At 38.6% G+C, this 18,364-nt stretch overlaps 1 protein-coding gene across 2 annotated transcripts in view; it reads right to left on the bottom strand.

Moving 5' to 3' along the window:
* LOC139935669 (E3 ubiquitin-protein ligase MYCBP2-like) overlaps positions 1-18,364 on the bottom strand; it is a 104,035-nt gene that overhangs the window by 67,505 nt on the left and 18,166 nt on the right. For both annotated transcript variants that reach the window (XM_071930178.1, XM_071930179.1), the window contains exons 3-7: positions 6,019-6,249; positions 5,014-5,167; positions 2,802-3,004; positions 1,817-1,955; positions 823-932 (exon numbers count right to left, since the gene is read on the bottom strand). In XM_071930178.1, coding sequence (XP_071786279.1) covers positions 823-932; positions 1,817-1,955; positions 2,802-3,004; positions 5,014-5,167; positions 6,019-6,249 — 837 coding nt within the window. The remainder of the gene's footprint in view (positions 1-822; positions 933-1,816; positions 1,956-2,801; positions 3,005-5,013; positions 5,168-6,018; positions 6,250-18,364) is intronic.

Raw genomic sequence — 18,364 nt, 5'->3', positions numbered from 1 at the left:
AAGTGACATTTTAAAAACTTTTCCCAAAACGTGCATCCTGCGTAAAACCCCCAGGGATATAAAATTTCAATCATCATTGGAAATTTGTTACACTTTAACCTTCTCCTCGCCCAACTATTTGGACAAAAATAACCGCTACGCTGGTGACTGAATGGTTGTGCCACTTCAAAGGTAGAGTATTGGTTTCTGTCAACGCTACATACCAAATTATAACCAAGATTGTAAAGTTACTAATAAAGTCACATGCTAAAGTTTCAGCAGAATACAGTGCTGCTTGCTGAGAAAACCGAAAAAAACTGTCATGGTATTTTCACAAGAAAAGAGGTAACTTCTCAATCAAATATAAGACTTCAGGCTAGAAGCCTTTTATTAGGCATCTGAAAGCACACAATTTTGTGCAACAATGGTATTTTTTTCTGTCTCTTTTCCCTTACAACTGTGATGACCAACTAAGTCAACATTTTCACAAGTTGGTTATTTCATAAATATGTTGTGATACACTAAGTGAGAATACTGGTCTTTGACAATTACCAACGGTGTCCAGTGCCTTTAACCATTGCAACCTTGGCAAAGGAGGTTGAACATCCTTGGCAAAGGAGGTTGAACATGGACAAAACTTTATCTTTATAAAAAATGGCCTTTGTACTCTGATCTTGATCTTGATCCAATTATTGAACAGCTCCTTACTAGGAACAACACTCAATGAGGTCAGGTCAGGAGCGAGGAACTCCTAGTCCCTTTTATGCGCATGAGTGTACGCCGAAATCTTGATATGCTTGAGTGTGTGATCTTTGCAAGTTGAAATGTTAGCGTCAATCTTACCTTAATCGTACTGGAATATCCAGAGCCAATCTTATACAGGCCAGTGCCAGTATGTATGTAGAGATAAGAACCATCGCTGGCTATTGCACTGTTATTATCACAGCAAGCATCTGCAACAAAGTAGAAAGTTTAAGGAATGCTGTTACTTAAAAGTCATAAATACCTGGAACTGTTGAATTCCTTCTGATTGGTCAAGAAAAAAAAACGTGGCCATGTTTAAACACATGATATAAACACGGTAAGGCCGTGTCCGAAATGGCTACTTCGGCTACAGCTACAGCTAGATCAGCGAGTCTGCCAGTGTTGATTAATAGGCAGATGTGTAGCCGAAGCTGTAGCCTAAGTAGCGGACATTGGCCTAAGGAGTGTTTTAACATAGCCTGAGGAAATTGAGTCAAAAAAAGTCAGCTATCGATTGATTGCATATTGATGAGTTCATATACAACTTGGTAATTGCAAATAATAATAAAAAACTATCCTGGACGTCATTATTTGTACAATGGGGTACAGTTGTCTTTGGCACACAAATACAAGTCTGATTTATGTCTAAAGATAGCAGTTCGCTTCAACTTCACATCCACATAACAATTCAAACTTGGCATACCAAGCTAGATGCCGAGGCGACAGCAAGGGCGTGTCCTTACCAAGCTATTCTAGACTTTCTATAATGCTTCCACCAACATCATCATGCTCCTCATGTACAATAGCAGAAACGCACACCGACTTGTTATCAATAAATAAATAGCACGCCGGTCTGGTCTTTCTCCCAGCCTTCATTTAGTTTATTTTGGCTTAAGTGACATTAAAAATCTGTGCATAATAACCAGCCAACTGGCGGTGTTTGCACAGTATCAAGCAGAAGCAGATGAAGCACAAGGAAAGACTGCACTACGAAATAAACACAGACTTTCCCCTTACCTGCCATTGTTACAGCCTTCCTGGAGGAAATTATTTGAGGCTAAAGAGGGAACCCAAGACATAAAAAGCCACTCACCTATATCGATTTCCTTGACTTGCCAAGAGTCGAGCTGCGATTGATTGGGGATTCCCGACGTCAGCCAATCAGGAAAGTGGGTTTTGCCGAGGAGTACAGCGAGCACGCTGCGCTGTAGAGCCGACAGGATGGAAGGGACCTGAAGAATTGGGTATTGAAATATGAAGCAAGATGAACTTCCTCTACTTCTGGAAATATTCTATTGTGTATCGGATTTTCCTTATCAGACAGAATGAAACTGAACCCCGACTGGGTCATCTCTTAACTTCCCCTCTTTGCCAAGTCTACCAGAGCTGCATTGCAAATATGCTTGGATCTTTTTTACAGGAATGTAATCGGCCCATTCATCAGGGCAGTCAACGGAAAGTGCATTTGTAAAATGAACTGTGTAAGAACTAGTTGTTTTTATTATAAAAAGAATTAGGTACTGAGAAGTTTACTGGGCGACTAGTGCGACTAGTGTCAAAGTCTTGACTATTGATTGCTTAGTCGAGTCGTGACTATTAAACTACTCTGTTTATAACAACAACATAATTTACAAACGAAACACAATCAGACATCAATGACACAATCCTTCAATTCTTTCAGCACGAATTTAACTATATTGCGCCTGCGGCAAACAATATGCCGATATGCATATTGGGAATTAAAAATTAGTTGCGACTAGTGTCAAAGTCGCACATATTTGAGGTGGGACTAGTCTAGTAGTAAAAGTCGCCCAGGCTTATTAAGCACGCAAAGGCACAAGCACAACCTGCCATCTTTTGCTTAAATTTTTACTGCAATTTTAGAATGTTTAATGTACAGTATATAAATGTGGGTTTTTTTATGAGCTAGGTCTGGGAGGGCACATCTTTTTTGATGACAGTTTTTTTTTACTTTTGCCCTTCCCTGGACGGCCTGTGCTTGTTTTATTGTTTTGCTTGTCCGAAGAATTAAAATAAATAAATAAATAAATAACCTCGGCTTTAATGACTTGACTAACCTTGAATGCTTGTTGGGAGAGCCTGCCAGTACCCATAAGGATTGCAGCGATCCCAGACAGCATCTTGCCTGTATTGCCGCTGGCAATGATGAGACTGAGTAGGCAGGCACAGCTCAAGGAGGAGATGGACTGAGTGCCTGGGGGCTCTTGGCTCTCCAATCTGTGGTCGATCGACAGGTCTAACAGCAACTCAAACAAAGAATCTGGAAGGGAATTGTTCAAAGCTTTGTTTTAAAAAGTAGAGGTGAATTTTTAGGAAATGGTTTCAGGAGAAGTGACTCCAACTCTGATGGGAAAAAAATGCACCAAGGCATTATTTTCTGCTTGGTAAAGGGCACCCTATGAAGAAACTGTAAGTTTCTACCGGAGCATTTCAAGGACACCAAGGCAATGACCAGAGGGCATGGAGGCAAGCGCCTTCATTACCTCCGTGAAGGATCAGGCTTGTTCAAAGCTTTGTTTAAAAAAAAATTGACGAAACAGTTTTTAAGGAGAAGTGATTCCAACTGTGATTTAATAATAAATATAAAATAAATGTTCCCTCTGCTCATACTTTTCAATAAGCATAGTCAGAAATTGGGGGAATGTTTATAAGCCAATTACATCTTACAGGCAAAGAATACCTTTTTGAACCGAAAGCCCTCAGCCAGTTTACTGTAAAAGTCTGTGTAATTTTTAATGTTTCATGCGAAGTTATTAAACCACAGTACATGTACTCAAATTACCCCAACCTCCAGCTTCCCCCCACCCACCCCTTAAAAAAGTTATCACCCAAAGTTGTAAATTGCAGATTTTTACACAAAATGAAGATGAACATGTACATGAAATCTTAACTGTGGTACTTTAAATTTGAACCCCACCCTCATCCCTCACCCACCCTTAAAAGGTAAAATATTAACCAAAGCAGCAACTTGCAGAATTATACACAAATAAATAGAGATCCGGCAACCGGTGTGCTGTAAAGCGCAGACAGACAATTTGGCAAATGGCTTGAGATCTGAATCAGACTTGACCCAGATTTACAAAAATCTGAAGCATTCTTGAACCTAACACCACGTGGGTGTACTAGTGGGTGAACCAGCTGATCGCTGAAGATATTGTAAGCGACTTGATTTTCTTCAAAATGTTCTAAATCCACTATAAAGTTTAAAGACACTGGACACCTTGGGTAATTGTCAAGGACCAATATTCTTACTTGGAGTATCCCAACATATGCATAAAATAACCAATCTTAGAAAATTTTGACTCAAATGGTCATCGAAGTTGCAAGAGAATAACGAAAAACACCCTTGTTGCACATTTTTGTGTGCCTACAGAAGCCTAATAAAAGTATTTTAATAATAGTTGAGTGACAAATTACCCTTTTCTCAAATCCTATGTTACTTCAAAGGGAGCCATTTCTCACAATGTTTCTTACTATCAACAGCTCTCCATTGCTCATTACCAAATGAGTTTGTATGCTATCAACTATTTTGAGTAAATACCAAACGGTCCAGTGCCTATGAGGAGTACAATGCATTGCCATGCTCATTTAAGGTTAAGCAGTGTGCAGGAGTGCGATTGCAAGGGGCTCAGCTTATTTTTGTTTTCAGAGCTTTTATTTCAATAAGCTTTTGATTAAGGAAAAGGTTATCAGGTGAGGAAATTACATTCAAGCCTTTCTTGTTGATTTCCCGCCACACCCCTCTTATTTCTGGATTCTAGCTCAACGTAAATCCCAGTGGCATTATCTCTGCTGACCTTTTTGATTGTGAAAGGGTACAATAAATTAAAGAATAGATGCATGCATTTAGGTTTATTTTCTTTTTCTAGGGAGTTTTTCAATGAACATTTTCGAGTACGATTTGAAGCTTGGCAATCAGTAGGAAGTAAGCGCCCTAAAGTTTTACGGATGGCGAGTAATATTTATCTAGGAAGAAACTATAAATAAGTAGTAAACTTGTGGGGACAACCATGTGTAAATCTCTTTTGTGGGAGTGTTGGCTCTGAAAGAAGCCGGTGTGGTCTCATTGTTCCAAACAGTATACTCTGCTCGTCTTCTTTTCTCCTGAAGACGATCAGAGTATAATGTTCGAAATGTCGAGACCAAACCCTCCCACAAAAGAGATTTAAACATGGTTGTACCCACAAGTTCACTATTTATTTATAGTTTCTTCTTTTTTATCTACACCCTGCAAAGCTTAAAACAATACTTAATATTTATCTAAATTACCGATCATATCATCTGGCTCCTTGGCTAGCCCCTCGGGCGTCTGTCCCTGTAGCATATCCAAGAGAGCTTGAAGTGCCCTAGCGCACAACATCGGATGGGAGCTGTGGGTATCTCGGATCAGAACAAACACACTCCGTAATCCAATACCAACCACCTGTGGGAAAACATAGAAGAAATATCGGACATAGAGCTTGAATAGCTGAACAAGATCAATATAAATGTACGTCATGTATCGGGCATTCCTTTAAACATTCTACATATCTAGGTTTTGCAAATGTAGACTGTGTTTATTTAGAGAGAAATTCAAATCCAAACCAACATGTGTACATGTATGTACATGTATCTATTCTAGGGAACTGTTGTAATCAAAAAAAAGATTCATGAAACACTCCATGAACAACAAATGGCTTAAGATGAATGCATTTACTTGTAACTTTCTACCACTTCTGCCTAAAGCAGTCTACAGCCAGATTCATACTTCCTGCGAATGCAAAGCGAATTTTGACGTCACATGGCTGCATTTGCAGCAAACGTTTCGCAGGAGTTGAACACATTTCAGCTGTTGCGAATTATTCGTTGCAAATTTATGACGTCAAATTTTGTATCACATTCACATTTGGAGGAAGTATGAGCCGGGCATTACATGAGCGTAAAATTGAAAGTTTACATTTTCATTTTCTTAGCACATGTGTAGAAAACTTGATCGAAAAGACTTTATGCATTGACGTCACCATGATGCCATCTCGAAGGTAAATTTATAATGAAACAATAGAAAACTGTGTTTACGTGGTAGACAGAATTAAGTTAGACAGAATGGGCCAATGAAGAACCTGCTGCTGAACTCTACATGTAGTTGAGGGCGCCCTACAGCTTCATGAAATTGGGCCCTTAACATCTCTCTTCACAAGTATCTTCAAACTTCATGCCAAGTGTTAAATCCAAGACACTTTTAAGGACTTCTTGGTTTTATTAGCAGAAAGATATCAACAATAACAGAATAATAACCTTTGGTAACCGGAAAGCGTCTTCCATCTTGCCGATGTCTTCATCTTCGTGTCCCGCCTCGTCGCTCTTACTAGCAGCAGAGTTAGCCCGTATCAGGATAAGCGCCCGCTCCATCATGTCCCTCTCCAGCACGTACTCCCGTACCGTGGCGTAGATACTAAAGGCTGACGCATTGCCCTGGAGCTCGATGTTGGGTGGCTGGAATCGTACAGAGTCTGGACTAATCTCCTTCTGCAGGGAAATGGAGAAAGACAAACAAATTATTGATTGTTAAGAAGTAGTATAAAGGGTACGTGTATTTACCAAACTCAGGCATGTATGCTTCATCTTTGGAAAGGCAAGGGCACCAAGGCACTTTCTCCTTAGTAAAGGGCACCGTAAGACAAAAGCGTACATTTCTTCTAAAAGGATTTCAAGGGCACCAAGGCAATAACCAGGGGGCATGGAGGCAATCGCCTTTGTAGCTTCCGTTAAGTATCAGGCCTGCTCCAACTAATACTTTCTTACATGTACATCTGTGACTTTTTTGGGTGTCAGTGTCCACTTTTGACTCATACTCTAAATTTATCTTACATTTCATGGGACCAATTTCAAAAGCTCAGCTGGTTTATGACAAAGTTTTGAGTTTTATGTTCTTTGTAAAAGTTCTAAGATAACACAGAGTGTTTGCACAAACATTTCCTCTACCAATCTAAATGATCTCTAAAGCTAGTGTTTACGTTTACGCTGGTTGACTCAGCAGGATCCATAAGTTTGGACGTAACACTAAGGGTGCATGTGGGGTGAAGGCAAATGCCTTCATCATGGTACCCCCTTTGGTTACAAACACTAATACAGAGATTCAGGCAACTATCACACAATGTATTCCCAGTTTATAAACGATGATAGCCAAGTGCCATTACGGGTCTAATGGCATTAATGGTAGGATGTAACACATGGCCTAAACTCAAACTGCAAATTATTGGGCTTTGTCTATTTTCCCCCCAAGCCTCATTTTCATCCCATATAAATTACATTATAAGCATAACAGTCAAAAGCTCATTCTCTGTCTGGTAACCAAACTACAGGCTTAAAGGCTAGTGATATGTCACCACATGTGGACGTATAAATGTCACCTCTGACTCACTGCGTCCGCTCTTCTGTCATACTGATCTTATCACGGCCATACTGACCGAAACTACCTGGTCACATAGACATAATATTCCCTTACTCCACCATCTATTTATAACCAATAGATCTTCACCGGGGCCTAATTTCAGAGAGCTGCTAAGCAGAAAAAGTACAACAATAATTTAGCTATCCCGAGTAAGATTACCAGCCAAACTACCATGTAACGCCTACCATTTGTCACTGAGTCCTGCTCATTTCTGCTTATCAGGAAATTGTTAATCAATATTTTTTGCTTTTAAAAGCAGCTCTATGAAATTGACCTCTGGTGTCTGGTGTTTTTTCTTCTTTTCTTAAGCGCATGGTTTAGTGTTACAGGACTTTTCTCACCCATTGTCCATCTGATCCTTTCGAAGTCAAATACAAGTATTGAGCGCTAAACTTAGCGCCTTTGATTGTTTCACTTTTGACACAAATCCATAGTCTGTACATGGAATGAAATTGGGAATTTTTATTTTTATTTCAAGCTCGCCCCTAACAAGCCGTAAAGCCACTCTTGGTTATGTGCCACAAGAATAAAAAATTATTGGAAAGACGTCAGGTGAGCTGAAGGTACATGTATAAATTGATATTCCTCTTAAAACAGGACTTCCAGATTGTAGGATGAAGGGAAACATGCACCAGGCAAGAAGTTCCAAAGAGATGCAGTCAGGAATAAAGCTGTTGGAATAGCTCCTTGTTCTACATCTCAGCAGATCAAGAGTGCATGGGTGAGAAGAAGCAGAAACTCTGGTTTCACGCTCAAAAACTCTGATAGGTGGAACTAGGTCAGACACACTGGTGGCACATTTACCAAGAAAATATTTAAGTAGGATTTTAAACTTTGCATGGTGGAAATACGATATAGAAAGGTTTGCGGTAATACCATGTAATGACTATCTCTAATGAGTTGGGGGTGGTTCTGAAAAGAACCGTTGGTTTATCTGTAAGAAGAACAGAGGCAGGCTATAATGTAGGTCTACAGCGGGAAAGAGGTTTGAACGTTGATCCCAACACTTCACCAACAAGGAAGAAATAGACCAAATCTTGTGAATAAGGCCAGCTTTTACTATACATTGTACATGTACAAGCCCAGCAGACAGATCTTTAATCCACTACAATACTGTACATCAACTCTTTGTGGAAGAATCTTGGTGCAAAACTCAACCAGCACTATGCATGAACAATTATAGCATGAGTGAATGAAAAAAACAAATTAATTTTCTTATGTTAAGTACTGAAAGCTCATTTTAAATATTTAAATAACCACTCAAAAATTGTTTGTGAGGTATGTTATAAAATGTACCATCACTTTAGAAAAATAATCACATTGAAGATGATGTCCCAGTGCAAATAATAATTTTATGATAATGAGTTCACTAAACCATAAAGATTGACAGCATTGTCATCTAATCCACGTTTGCATACACACCTGTAAAAGCTGGACATTTGTACAGCTATTTGCATATTAGTGCGATTATTCTTTTCTATGCGTCATCGAATGACATTTTTTTTTTAGTGTTAATGCACAGTTTGTTAATGTAAGTACGAGACTGTGAGCTACAATGTACATGTACACGATACCCACCCTTTTGCGACAGGGAGCCGATTTTACAACGCTCATACTCCTGCCATTTGTCTGTACAACGGTGTGGTGACTTTTCAAAATAAATGTCTTCTTGTGCCATCTTTTGTAAAGCAGATTTTGCTCCCCACTGACAACAAATGAACTTGTCGAGTAAAAAGCACTACGATCATTTATCATTTGATAGCTTTAATAGCCCCACACAGAACAGTGCAGTAACACACAGGCAATCTCAGGCCCAAATAAGATTTATCATGGGTGATTACGCGCATTAGCAGAGCGTGCCTAATGCAAAACATCTCACTGTCCAAAAAGTTCTTGAAATTAAAACCGTTCTGTTGTCACGCACACATACACGTGAAACATGTCTGCACCCACAAGGCTTTTTGTGTATAACAGGGAGTAGGAAGGGAGTTAGTATGTAACAGGCAGTAAAGGCCCGGTCACAAAGGCCTCGATAACGAGAACGACAACGTTAACAATGCACGCCCTTGATTGGTTGAATGAGCGTAGACGTATTCTGTGTGGAGCAATTCAACCAATAGAATGCGTTCTCTTTGCTTTGCTAGCGTTATCGTTTTATCGCTGCAGTGTGACTCGGCCTTGAGTGCTATAGTAAATGTAGGTCTTTGACATAATAGACCAATCCATTAAGCTTCGCCCCATTACGTATTGACCAATCACAACCCATTGCAAATGACCAAAGGTCTGACAAAATAAGGTCCGACACGCGTGCGCATACATGTATGCTTGGCGCACACGGCAGAGTTGTGCAGAATGGCATGGAGAGGCTCACGTGTTCTTGCTCACACGTGCGCCATGGGCGAAGCCTAATGGATTGGTCTATTATACACAAAGATTGAACTGTAATCATGTTGGTGCTTTACATGTTCATCAATGTAGTTGTTGGGTATGAAGGTTTTTATCATTTGTCCCAAATCTTGCATCTATAGGTTTGTGTGTGACTGTGTCAATAATTGCCAGCTCAAGAGTAAAAACAGCTTACTGTCATAGTTTAAGATCAAGAATCTTTGAAGCACGATGCGATAGGGGAGTCTAGGGCACGATTTTACAGAGCAGACAATACTGCTTAACATTTTTCTGCAGTCACAAAACGTACATGTGGCATGGTCTTTTGGCTGGTAACCTTATTCTGCTAAGCATAGTTTTCTTGTGCAAAGCTACTTTTTATGCATTTAGCAGCTCCATAAAATTGGGCCAAGACATTGACATGTTACTAGTTAACATTATGAGCACGTGCAGTGTTGTTCCATATGGGACTGTGATAGTTGTTTGTGCCAGTCGGAATGATCCTAGACGTGGTTTATTGAAGTGGACTAATGTAAAATTTGACCTGAAGGTAATCCAGTTTTCTCAAAATGTGAGCAAGACTGCAAAAACTTAAGACAATTGGCTTGTTTAATAGATGGAAATTTGCATCGTGGATAAAAAATTTTAATTTTGGTTTACCCATACACCGATGTGTATTAGCACTGTACATTGTATACTCAGTACTTTCCTGAGTTCTGTGAAGAAAAAAAATAACCCATAGGGTTGGATTTGAACCCACAACCTTTGCTATTCTAGAGCAGTGTTTTACCAACTAGACCACCGAGATTGCCCAGTAGCTAGAAGCATTTCAAATTTATGTAGCAACGGGTATCGCAACGATTTGATAGATGGATTTGCTTATTGTAATAAACTGAATAATATGATATTTTCCAAAAGCTAGCGTTGTACGTGCACGATTGTACTTGCTTCACCATGCTGTTAAAGAGAACACAACTGTACATGTTGGTGAATGTTCACGATCAAGACACAATGTTGTAGACAAGAAGCCGGCTTTAATCCCGAATTGAATCCATGCTTTAATTGGCAGACACTTTTAAGCAGGGCAGTTAGATGGAGACAAGTTTGTAGTCGGGCAGCACACTTAAACTGCCTGGCTTTATATTCAGAATGAGTCAGCTAGCGGCATTGTTGCTGTACACACGCTGACCGTACTATGTATGTAATATGAACTCCTTCATAAATCATACTGAATAAATTAGGTCTTGTAAAGGTCACTCTCAGGCAAATATCTCCCATGTTGGAAAACCGATGACGTCTGAGAAGGACCTCTTCTTTTGTACTCTCGCATTTCTTGACTCCAAAGGACAAAGTACATTTCTTTCTTATTGTGTTCATGCATTAAGAATGTGGGACACATTCACTAACAATGTAACTACAGACTTGTAGTTTTTTTTTCCTCATGCTAGATGAGTTTCAAACTTGAATGATACAAGTAATTGGAACTACACTGTATATCTTTTTTAGCGTTAGATTCTGACTATCTGATGGGAAAGAAAATTATTTAGTTGTAGACAGATAGGCCTATCCTCTGAGAAAGGTTGACTTAGCACAATGCTTCATTGAAGTCAATGGAGAGGGACAACTTTGGAGTGCAGAAGTGATAATTTCATGACCATTTTTCCCTATTCGAAAGCTTACTTGTTATAAAGATGCCCTGAAGGTAAATAGTAAGGACATTAGGACAAGTATACATGTACGTACCTCTTTCTTAGTAAAGAGCATCTTTATAGACTGGTTTATAGTCGGTTGTGCGATGGTCACACGATGGTCGCCTGCCTGATGAAAGTCTTGACGCGACGATCATAAAAACACAGTTTAAAGGCCTCACCGATGACTGTAAACTGTGTTTTTTAGGATCGCATGTCAAGGTTTCCATCGCGAGACCATCGCGACTATAAACCAGCCTTTAGACAGAATTTTCTTTGGGTACCGGAACATTTAATTTCAAGGGGGCATCAAGGCCTTGTACATGTACATGTACATTGTATGTGAAAAGGAGCAGACCTTAAAGTGATCACTGTTCTGCCGCTTTTCTGTCTTGCTTTCCTGTCTTGCATCGTAAACGTGGGTGTGATCCCCAGCTAACAGGTTGATTGGCTTCTAGTTGGCAACCCCGATTAAACATATTGACAACATTGAGAGACCACCAACATTAGGAATAGATGGATATAATGTTGGAGTGCCGGGACATTAACCAGAGGACCCAAGTTCAAATCCTACTCTGGTAAATTTTTCTTCATTCAACTCAAAATAGAAGGATCCTGCCCAAGTGTAAACCTCATACTTTATACATACTTTGTGTATGTATGCCAAAGCAAACCAACTGAATCGCCATCATCATCATCAACTTGATCATCAATCAACTACACTCAAGTAATATCCACTCGGTGCTTAAAGATAAAAACCTCATTATAGGATGAATCCACTCAGTATCTGCTATGCTGTCTCAGGGCTCGAAAATAACACTGGACAGCAGCCCTGAGGCCAGAGATTACAACCTTAGGCTGCTAGACTCATGACAGGACAAGTTTGTGTGTTTTTCAATTGTGTGAAGTACTATATTTAAGAACTTTTACTAAGGGAATCAATGTGTGGTGAAGACGTTTTCAACTAGTGGTTTAATCCAAACGAGGCCTGGTCCTTGATAATTTTACCGAGACGAAGTCGAGGTAAATTATCAAGAACCAGGCCTCGGTGGGTTTAACACATTTTGATTCCCATTCATAAAAATCTTTTTGGTTAAAAGGCGTAATAAAGAAAGAAACTCTGTAAAACTAATCCGTTTCCGAGTGCTTGAGCTCTGTATGTTTCCACCTACATGGTATGTTCAGTATACATGTTGAATGTACATGTACGACATCCGTACGCGTGTGTTTTCCGTTTCCGTTCGTGCACATGCGCATATAGTCTTGGTGCATATTCGCTGGTTTTCCTTTCACACACAGCTCGGCTAACTCACCAACAGCGCCTGCATCGCCCGTAACAAGAAACGGCTTGTATCAAGACTAGTGTGGAGTCTCCGCTCACAATCGGTTATAAACACTGGTCATTATCAACGGTTTAAACACCCCCACGTGACGCGGTCTTCGCCAATAGGAATAGTGAAACTGTCCGAGGTATTTATGAATACTATTTTATTATTAAAAGTACCTCACTGTGTAATAACATCTTTAAATATCTTTCAAAGTTGTAGAGTATTGAAGCATCGATATTATCTTAGCGCTTGTTCAAATAAAAACAGTACAATAACGGAACATTTTAAACTGTGTAGAAAGTTCTCTATCTCATAACATTCTGGTCATTGTAAAATAAATGCTGGTCCAGTCAATATTGTAACCTAATGTACAAGCCCAGTGGATTTTCCCCCTTAATTGGAGCCCTGTGTCTACGACGCTTGTTCATCGTTCCAACTACACAACTGAATAGATCCTTGTCATTTACAAATGTAAAGAACATGCATAACATGTCATACTTTATTTTTTCATGACTGTTCCAACACCCATCAATTTAATACTCAGTCCTATATTGATAATAATATAGAACGTTTGTATATTGATAGATGTAAATATAGGACGCTCGGGACGCTTCACAGCTAACCTTCACACATATTTATAGATCTTCATAACATTAAGTATCATGTATTGATTGCGCTACACATTACACTCGCCCATAAGCTTGCGCACCAACATGCCTTTGGCTCACCGGTCTTTAACAGCTCCTTCTATGTCTTTATCAGCTGTTTTTAATACAGGATTTGTATCAAAATGTGTAAAATTTATTTTGGAAATAGTAACTATGAATTATATATGAATTAATGAGGGACTTGAGGGAATGACTTGAGGGAATATAAAACAGTAGAATCAAAATCACTTGTTCAAACCCTTCCATTCAACAATGTGTGAACAGTCCAGATTTCATCTTGTAATTATATTATGCTGTATTGTATTCCATGCATCCCATATTTGTATAGTACAAGTAAACGTGTGAGATCCCTGTTTGCTTTGATAGTAAAAACACTGCATACCCCAAACTCAAATAGTCTCAGTACACTGTGTTCATACGCGGTACCAAGAGGCCAGGGGCCAAACTTCATTCAGCTACTTTTATAGCAAGTAAAGTAGCTTAGCATGAAACGATTTTGCTTGCAGAAATAAGATTACCATGAGTAACATGAAACTATTGCAACTGGGTTCCTGCTAACTTGTGCTCAGCAGAAGTGTTTTAATCATTATTGTTTTTGCATCAGGGGTAAAGAATGTAACTTTGTTTGTTACACCAAATTATTTTCTTTATCTCGATGCAAAAATAAACATGTTAAATCGTTGCGGTACATGCTGTTAAGGATTAAAACTGTCTCTAGCCAATCCAATTGGCTAGCTCAATGGTCTAGTGGTAGGACATCTGCTCTAGCAATGCAAAGGTCATGGATTCGAATCCCACCCAAGTGATTTGCTTGTGTGGGGTTTTTTCCCGAGGAGCTCAGGAAAATACTGAGTATTGCGTTGCTTTTAATACACACTGTAAGGGTATGTCAAAATGATATTCATTATCCCAGATGCAAAACTAACAACCAAAACAGAGCAATAAAATTGGGTCATGTTGGCGGCTGGGCACTCCCACTTCTCAGAGTAAAACTGTATTGATGATACATGTTTGTACAGTAAGTACGTTTTGTATTCATTGGATATGGGAGTAGATATACGTGTACATATTTCCATAATCCACTGGCACTTGTGTGATAAATAATAGTATGTATTTCTCAACAATACATCACATCACATTAAGATCAAGGCTGATGTCACGGTAGGCTTCACTTCTAATGCGATACATGCCAGAAGTTCCTGATTTTACCGCTGGGCATCACATTTTTATCTGAATTCAATTGTTTAAATGGTTCTAATGACTGAGGGCAAAGCATTTATTATATGCAGTCTGCAACTCTGCAGATTCTTGCATAAATGTGGGAAGGCAGGTGTACATGTACATGAGGAGAGGCAGGTCTATGGACCACAGTAATTAATTTGCTTTTGTTTCTCCTAGCCCATCTGGAAGTATTTTTGTATTGTCTTGTATAGTTCAAATGGCTGAATAAATAATAATAATAATCAATCCTAATTTCTTAAGGGCTTCTAATAGTTGATGGAACTGAACTGTGAAACGGTGAATTGCAGAATCACATCACACTTTACAACATACTCAAGATGATTAAAGAATGGCAGACGTCCTTTTCATAAATGTGAATTGTCCCTCCTTTATACCCCTCAGGATGTAGAGGTTCCCAGACAGTACGACGATATAGTGTGGCGCAAGGAAACTAATGGCGCTATAATATTTAAGATGGTTCAATTTATATTATCCAAATCATATGAACACTGCATAGTTTATTTCACCATAGCGTGACGCAAGGAAACTAATGGTGCTATATAATATTAAAGATAGTTCAACTTATAGCCAAATCATATGAACACTGCATAGTTCATTTCACCATAATGTGTCGCAAGGAAGCTAATGGCGCTATCATATTTAAGATGGCTCAAGTTTTAGTATCCAAATCATATGAACATTGCATAGTTCATTTCACCTTAGTGTGACGCAAGGAAACTACATTAATGGTGCTATAATATGGTTCAATTTATACTTAATATCAGAATCATATCAACACTGCATAGTGCTTTTCATCATAGTGTGATGCAAGGAAACTAATGGCGCTATAATATTAAAGATGGTTCAATATTAAAATCAAACCAACACCGCATTGTCGTATTCACCACTATCAACGTCAGCCACTAAAATGGAGATCAGGGTTCAATGGGAGGGCAGAGGGAAATTGCACAGTGCAGTCATTCCTCACACAGTGCCATCTCAGGTGGAAATACACCAAGTTCAGTTCTGTAAATCAATGATGTGGTTTTTCCCTGCTTCGTTCCTTCAGGTGAAAATGCATGCCCCATTACCAAGGCAGACTGCTGTTCATTCATCATTCTACCACGGCAAATAAACAACATTCATGCATGAACACAACAATCACATTAGGCCGAGTAAAAAAAGAAACATGTTTAGCGTCCGGGTTTCTCAAAAAAAGGGAGGAGGGGCTTTTTATTTTAATTTTTTATTTCAAGATGGCCGCCATTCTTTTTGAAATGTCAAATACCCATTGTTTTTTCTACTGCTCAAACACACAATACATAAATGAAACATTTTGGTGAAGACATTCAGACAAGACATTCAGATTGTTTTAGCTGAGATCGTTTAAAATAACCCTTTTTTCATAAATAAATCAAACAAATCATTTAAATAAAAAAATTGTTTTTAAATGTGCATAAAAAAATAAAATAAAAAATAAAATAAAAAAGGAGGCGGCCTCTAAAAAGGAAGCGGGTGGGGACGCTAAACATGTTTCCTTTTTTATTCGGCCTTACATGGAGTGTACATGTGTACACTATACATGGATTATTTGCATGGTGTAAGTCCATTCTTTTCTAGTTGTACAGTACGTGCAAGAATTGCCACAATATTTCAGCAATGAGGTAAAACCACCAAGCAAGCAAGAATACATTCAGGGCGTTCACATTTGTGAACGCCCTGCACAGCATTACTTACACAATTGTGCAAGAAATGTGTACAAGAGTGGCTTAAAAAAAAAACCAGTTCAGCAGTGTGTGTACGCGAAAATGCATTTATTATCATACTACTTCTTCAATATCATGTCCACACATAATATTGTAGATGTAGTGTTTCAGCTAAAACTGAACGCAGTCTTGGGCACTTTCGTTGAATTTAGCGAGGTCTCCAGCGTGTCACTTACGCTCACATAAAACGTCCATAAAGTATCCACACATGTACCTTAAGTGCACTTACATACTTATTATACATTACACATAAGAAATATTACATAGGCCTAGTAGTGATAGCCAATTTTATGGGGCTACACATGCTCGCTTGTACTCAAAAATAATTAAAATAATGCATATATGTGACATTATTTGTTACATTATTTGTTGTACAATGAAAAATGTAGTAATAATTTAATGTACTCAATATGTCTGTCTTTAACAGCAAAGAAATTATGGAGCACGCATACATTGTAAAAGCAACATTCAAGCTTGAATTTTCAGCATCAATTCACATACACTGTTCAGTACATAGTGTATTTAAATGTTTACACATATCCGTACAGCATGAGTTTCAGTGACATAACGTGTCCATGTGAATACACCTGAAGAACGTGTAAGGTTAGGCTTGGGTGATATTACATACTGATTACTGTACATTTAGTGTTTGTAGACAAATACATAACGTGTACATTCCTAGTGCATCCAGTGTAACAGAATTGGGTCACTTTGTTTTCCTTCACCATCTCCACCCTATACAACCAGTACTTAATCACAAATTACCCAAATTTAAGCATTTTCCCCCATTATTCCCCTGACGGATAAATGACTTCCTTGATGGTATGACATCTCATGCACTCCTCACTCAGGCTAGTAGGTGAGGTCACTCTATCATTACCACTGTGTCGCACTAACTCAATGTTGCTACTGTACACGCCACTTCACCATGAGATTTGTTCAATAAAAAATAATAATAATAATACCAAAACTTGTATAGTGCCCTAATCATGTGTAAACATGCTCTAGGGCGCTGAACATCGAAAAATAGACAAACTAAAACATAAGAAATTACTGAATTATAACAACGGGAGTAAACATTCTTAAAAACATTCAACAACAAACTTAATCAATAGAGATCCTAAAGTATTAAAAAGCAATTAGGTCTAAAATCTCAAATGCAAAACATTGTTACACATTGCAAGCATTAATAGTAGGTTAAAAAATACATGGATTATTGACAATTAAAAATTAATAACCCTTCAGTGAAAATATTCAACTTTAAATAGATGAGTTTTCAGTGCGCTCCTAAATTTGTTCAGTTCTGCAAGTTCAATGATGCAAGGGCAAACAAAAAAACAATTTATGTTTATAGCGTCCCCGCCCACTTCCTTTTTTAGAGGCAACCTCTTTTTTTTTCCTTTTCTATTTTACAAATAAAGGATACATTTTAACGATCTCAGACAACAACAAATAATTTTTGAAAAATAGCCCAGCCTTTAAAATCTTTTAAAATGTGTCGGACGGCCATTTTTGTGTAGAGAAAAAAAAGGGAAAAAGGGTCCTCCTCCTTCCATGTTTTCTTTTTCTTTTGGCCCTATTAATATTAAAGGGCATTACCAAATGCGCCATGACAATAGTAAAGTATTTTATCAAATACAAGATTGTGTGGTACAAGTTACAACTATAGGTTCTTTTAACTGCAATGTAATAGCCCATCTGCACAAGCATCACATTTAAAATATACTGCAAAGCATCCTGGGGAACTGAGTACAGTTAAACAAAATCGAGCTGCCAAGATGGATGCTGCCATGCTGAAAAATTTATACGTTCTACATGTGCACGTTTGTAAGGTTTTATATTTTTGTACCACATTGTATCAAAATCAGTTTGCCACATTTGAACTTGGATTTTACCCACAATCCTTTGCATGCCGATAATGCGCACTGGGACAAGCAAAGTCCCAACCATTTGTGACTGGTATCCTCCTCATTGTTGCTTAGCAGAAATTTCGCATAGATGTAGGAACAATTTTTTCTGCTTAGGCAGCGTTCTGAAATTGGGCCCCGGTAAACAACTTTGTAAAAGTGCTCGCCTTGCACTTAAACCAAGAATGGCCTGAATCTTACTCAACCTGAACCATCCAAACTTACAT

This window comes from Asterias amurensis, chromosome 4 (genome assembly GCF_032118995.1).
Source record: "Asterias amurensis chromosome 4, ASM3211899v1".
In the NCBI taxonomy this organism is placed as follows: Eukaryota; Metazoa; Echinodermata; class Asteroidea; order Forcipulatida; family Asteriidae; genus Asterias; species Asterias amurensis.
The sequence above is the reverse complement of the archived record's forward strand: the minus strand, read 5'-3'. Positions and strand labels throughout refer to the sequence as shown.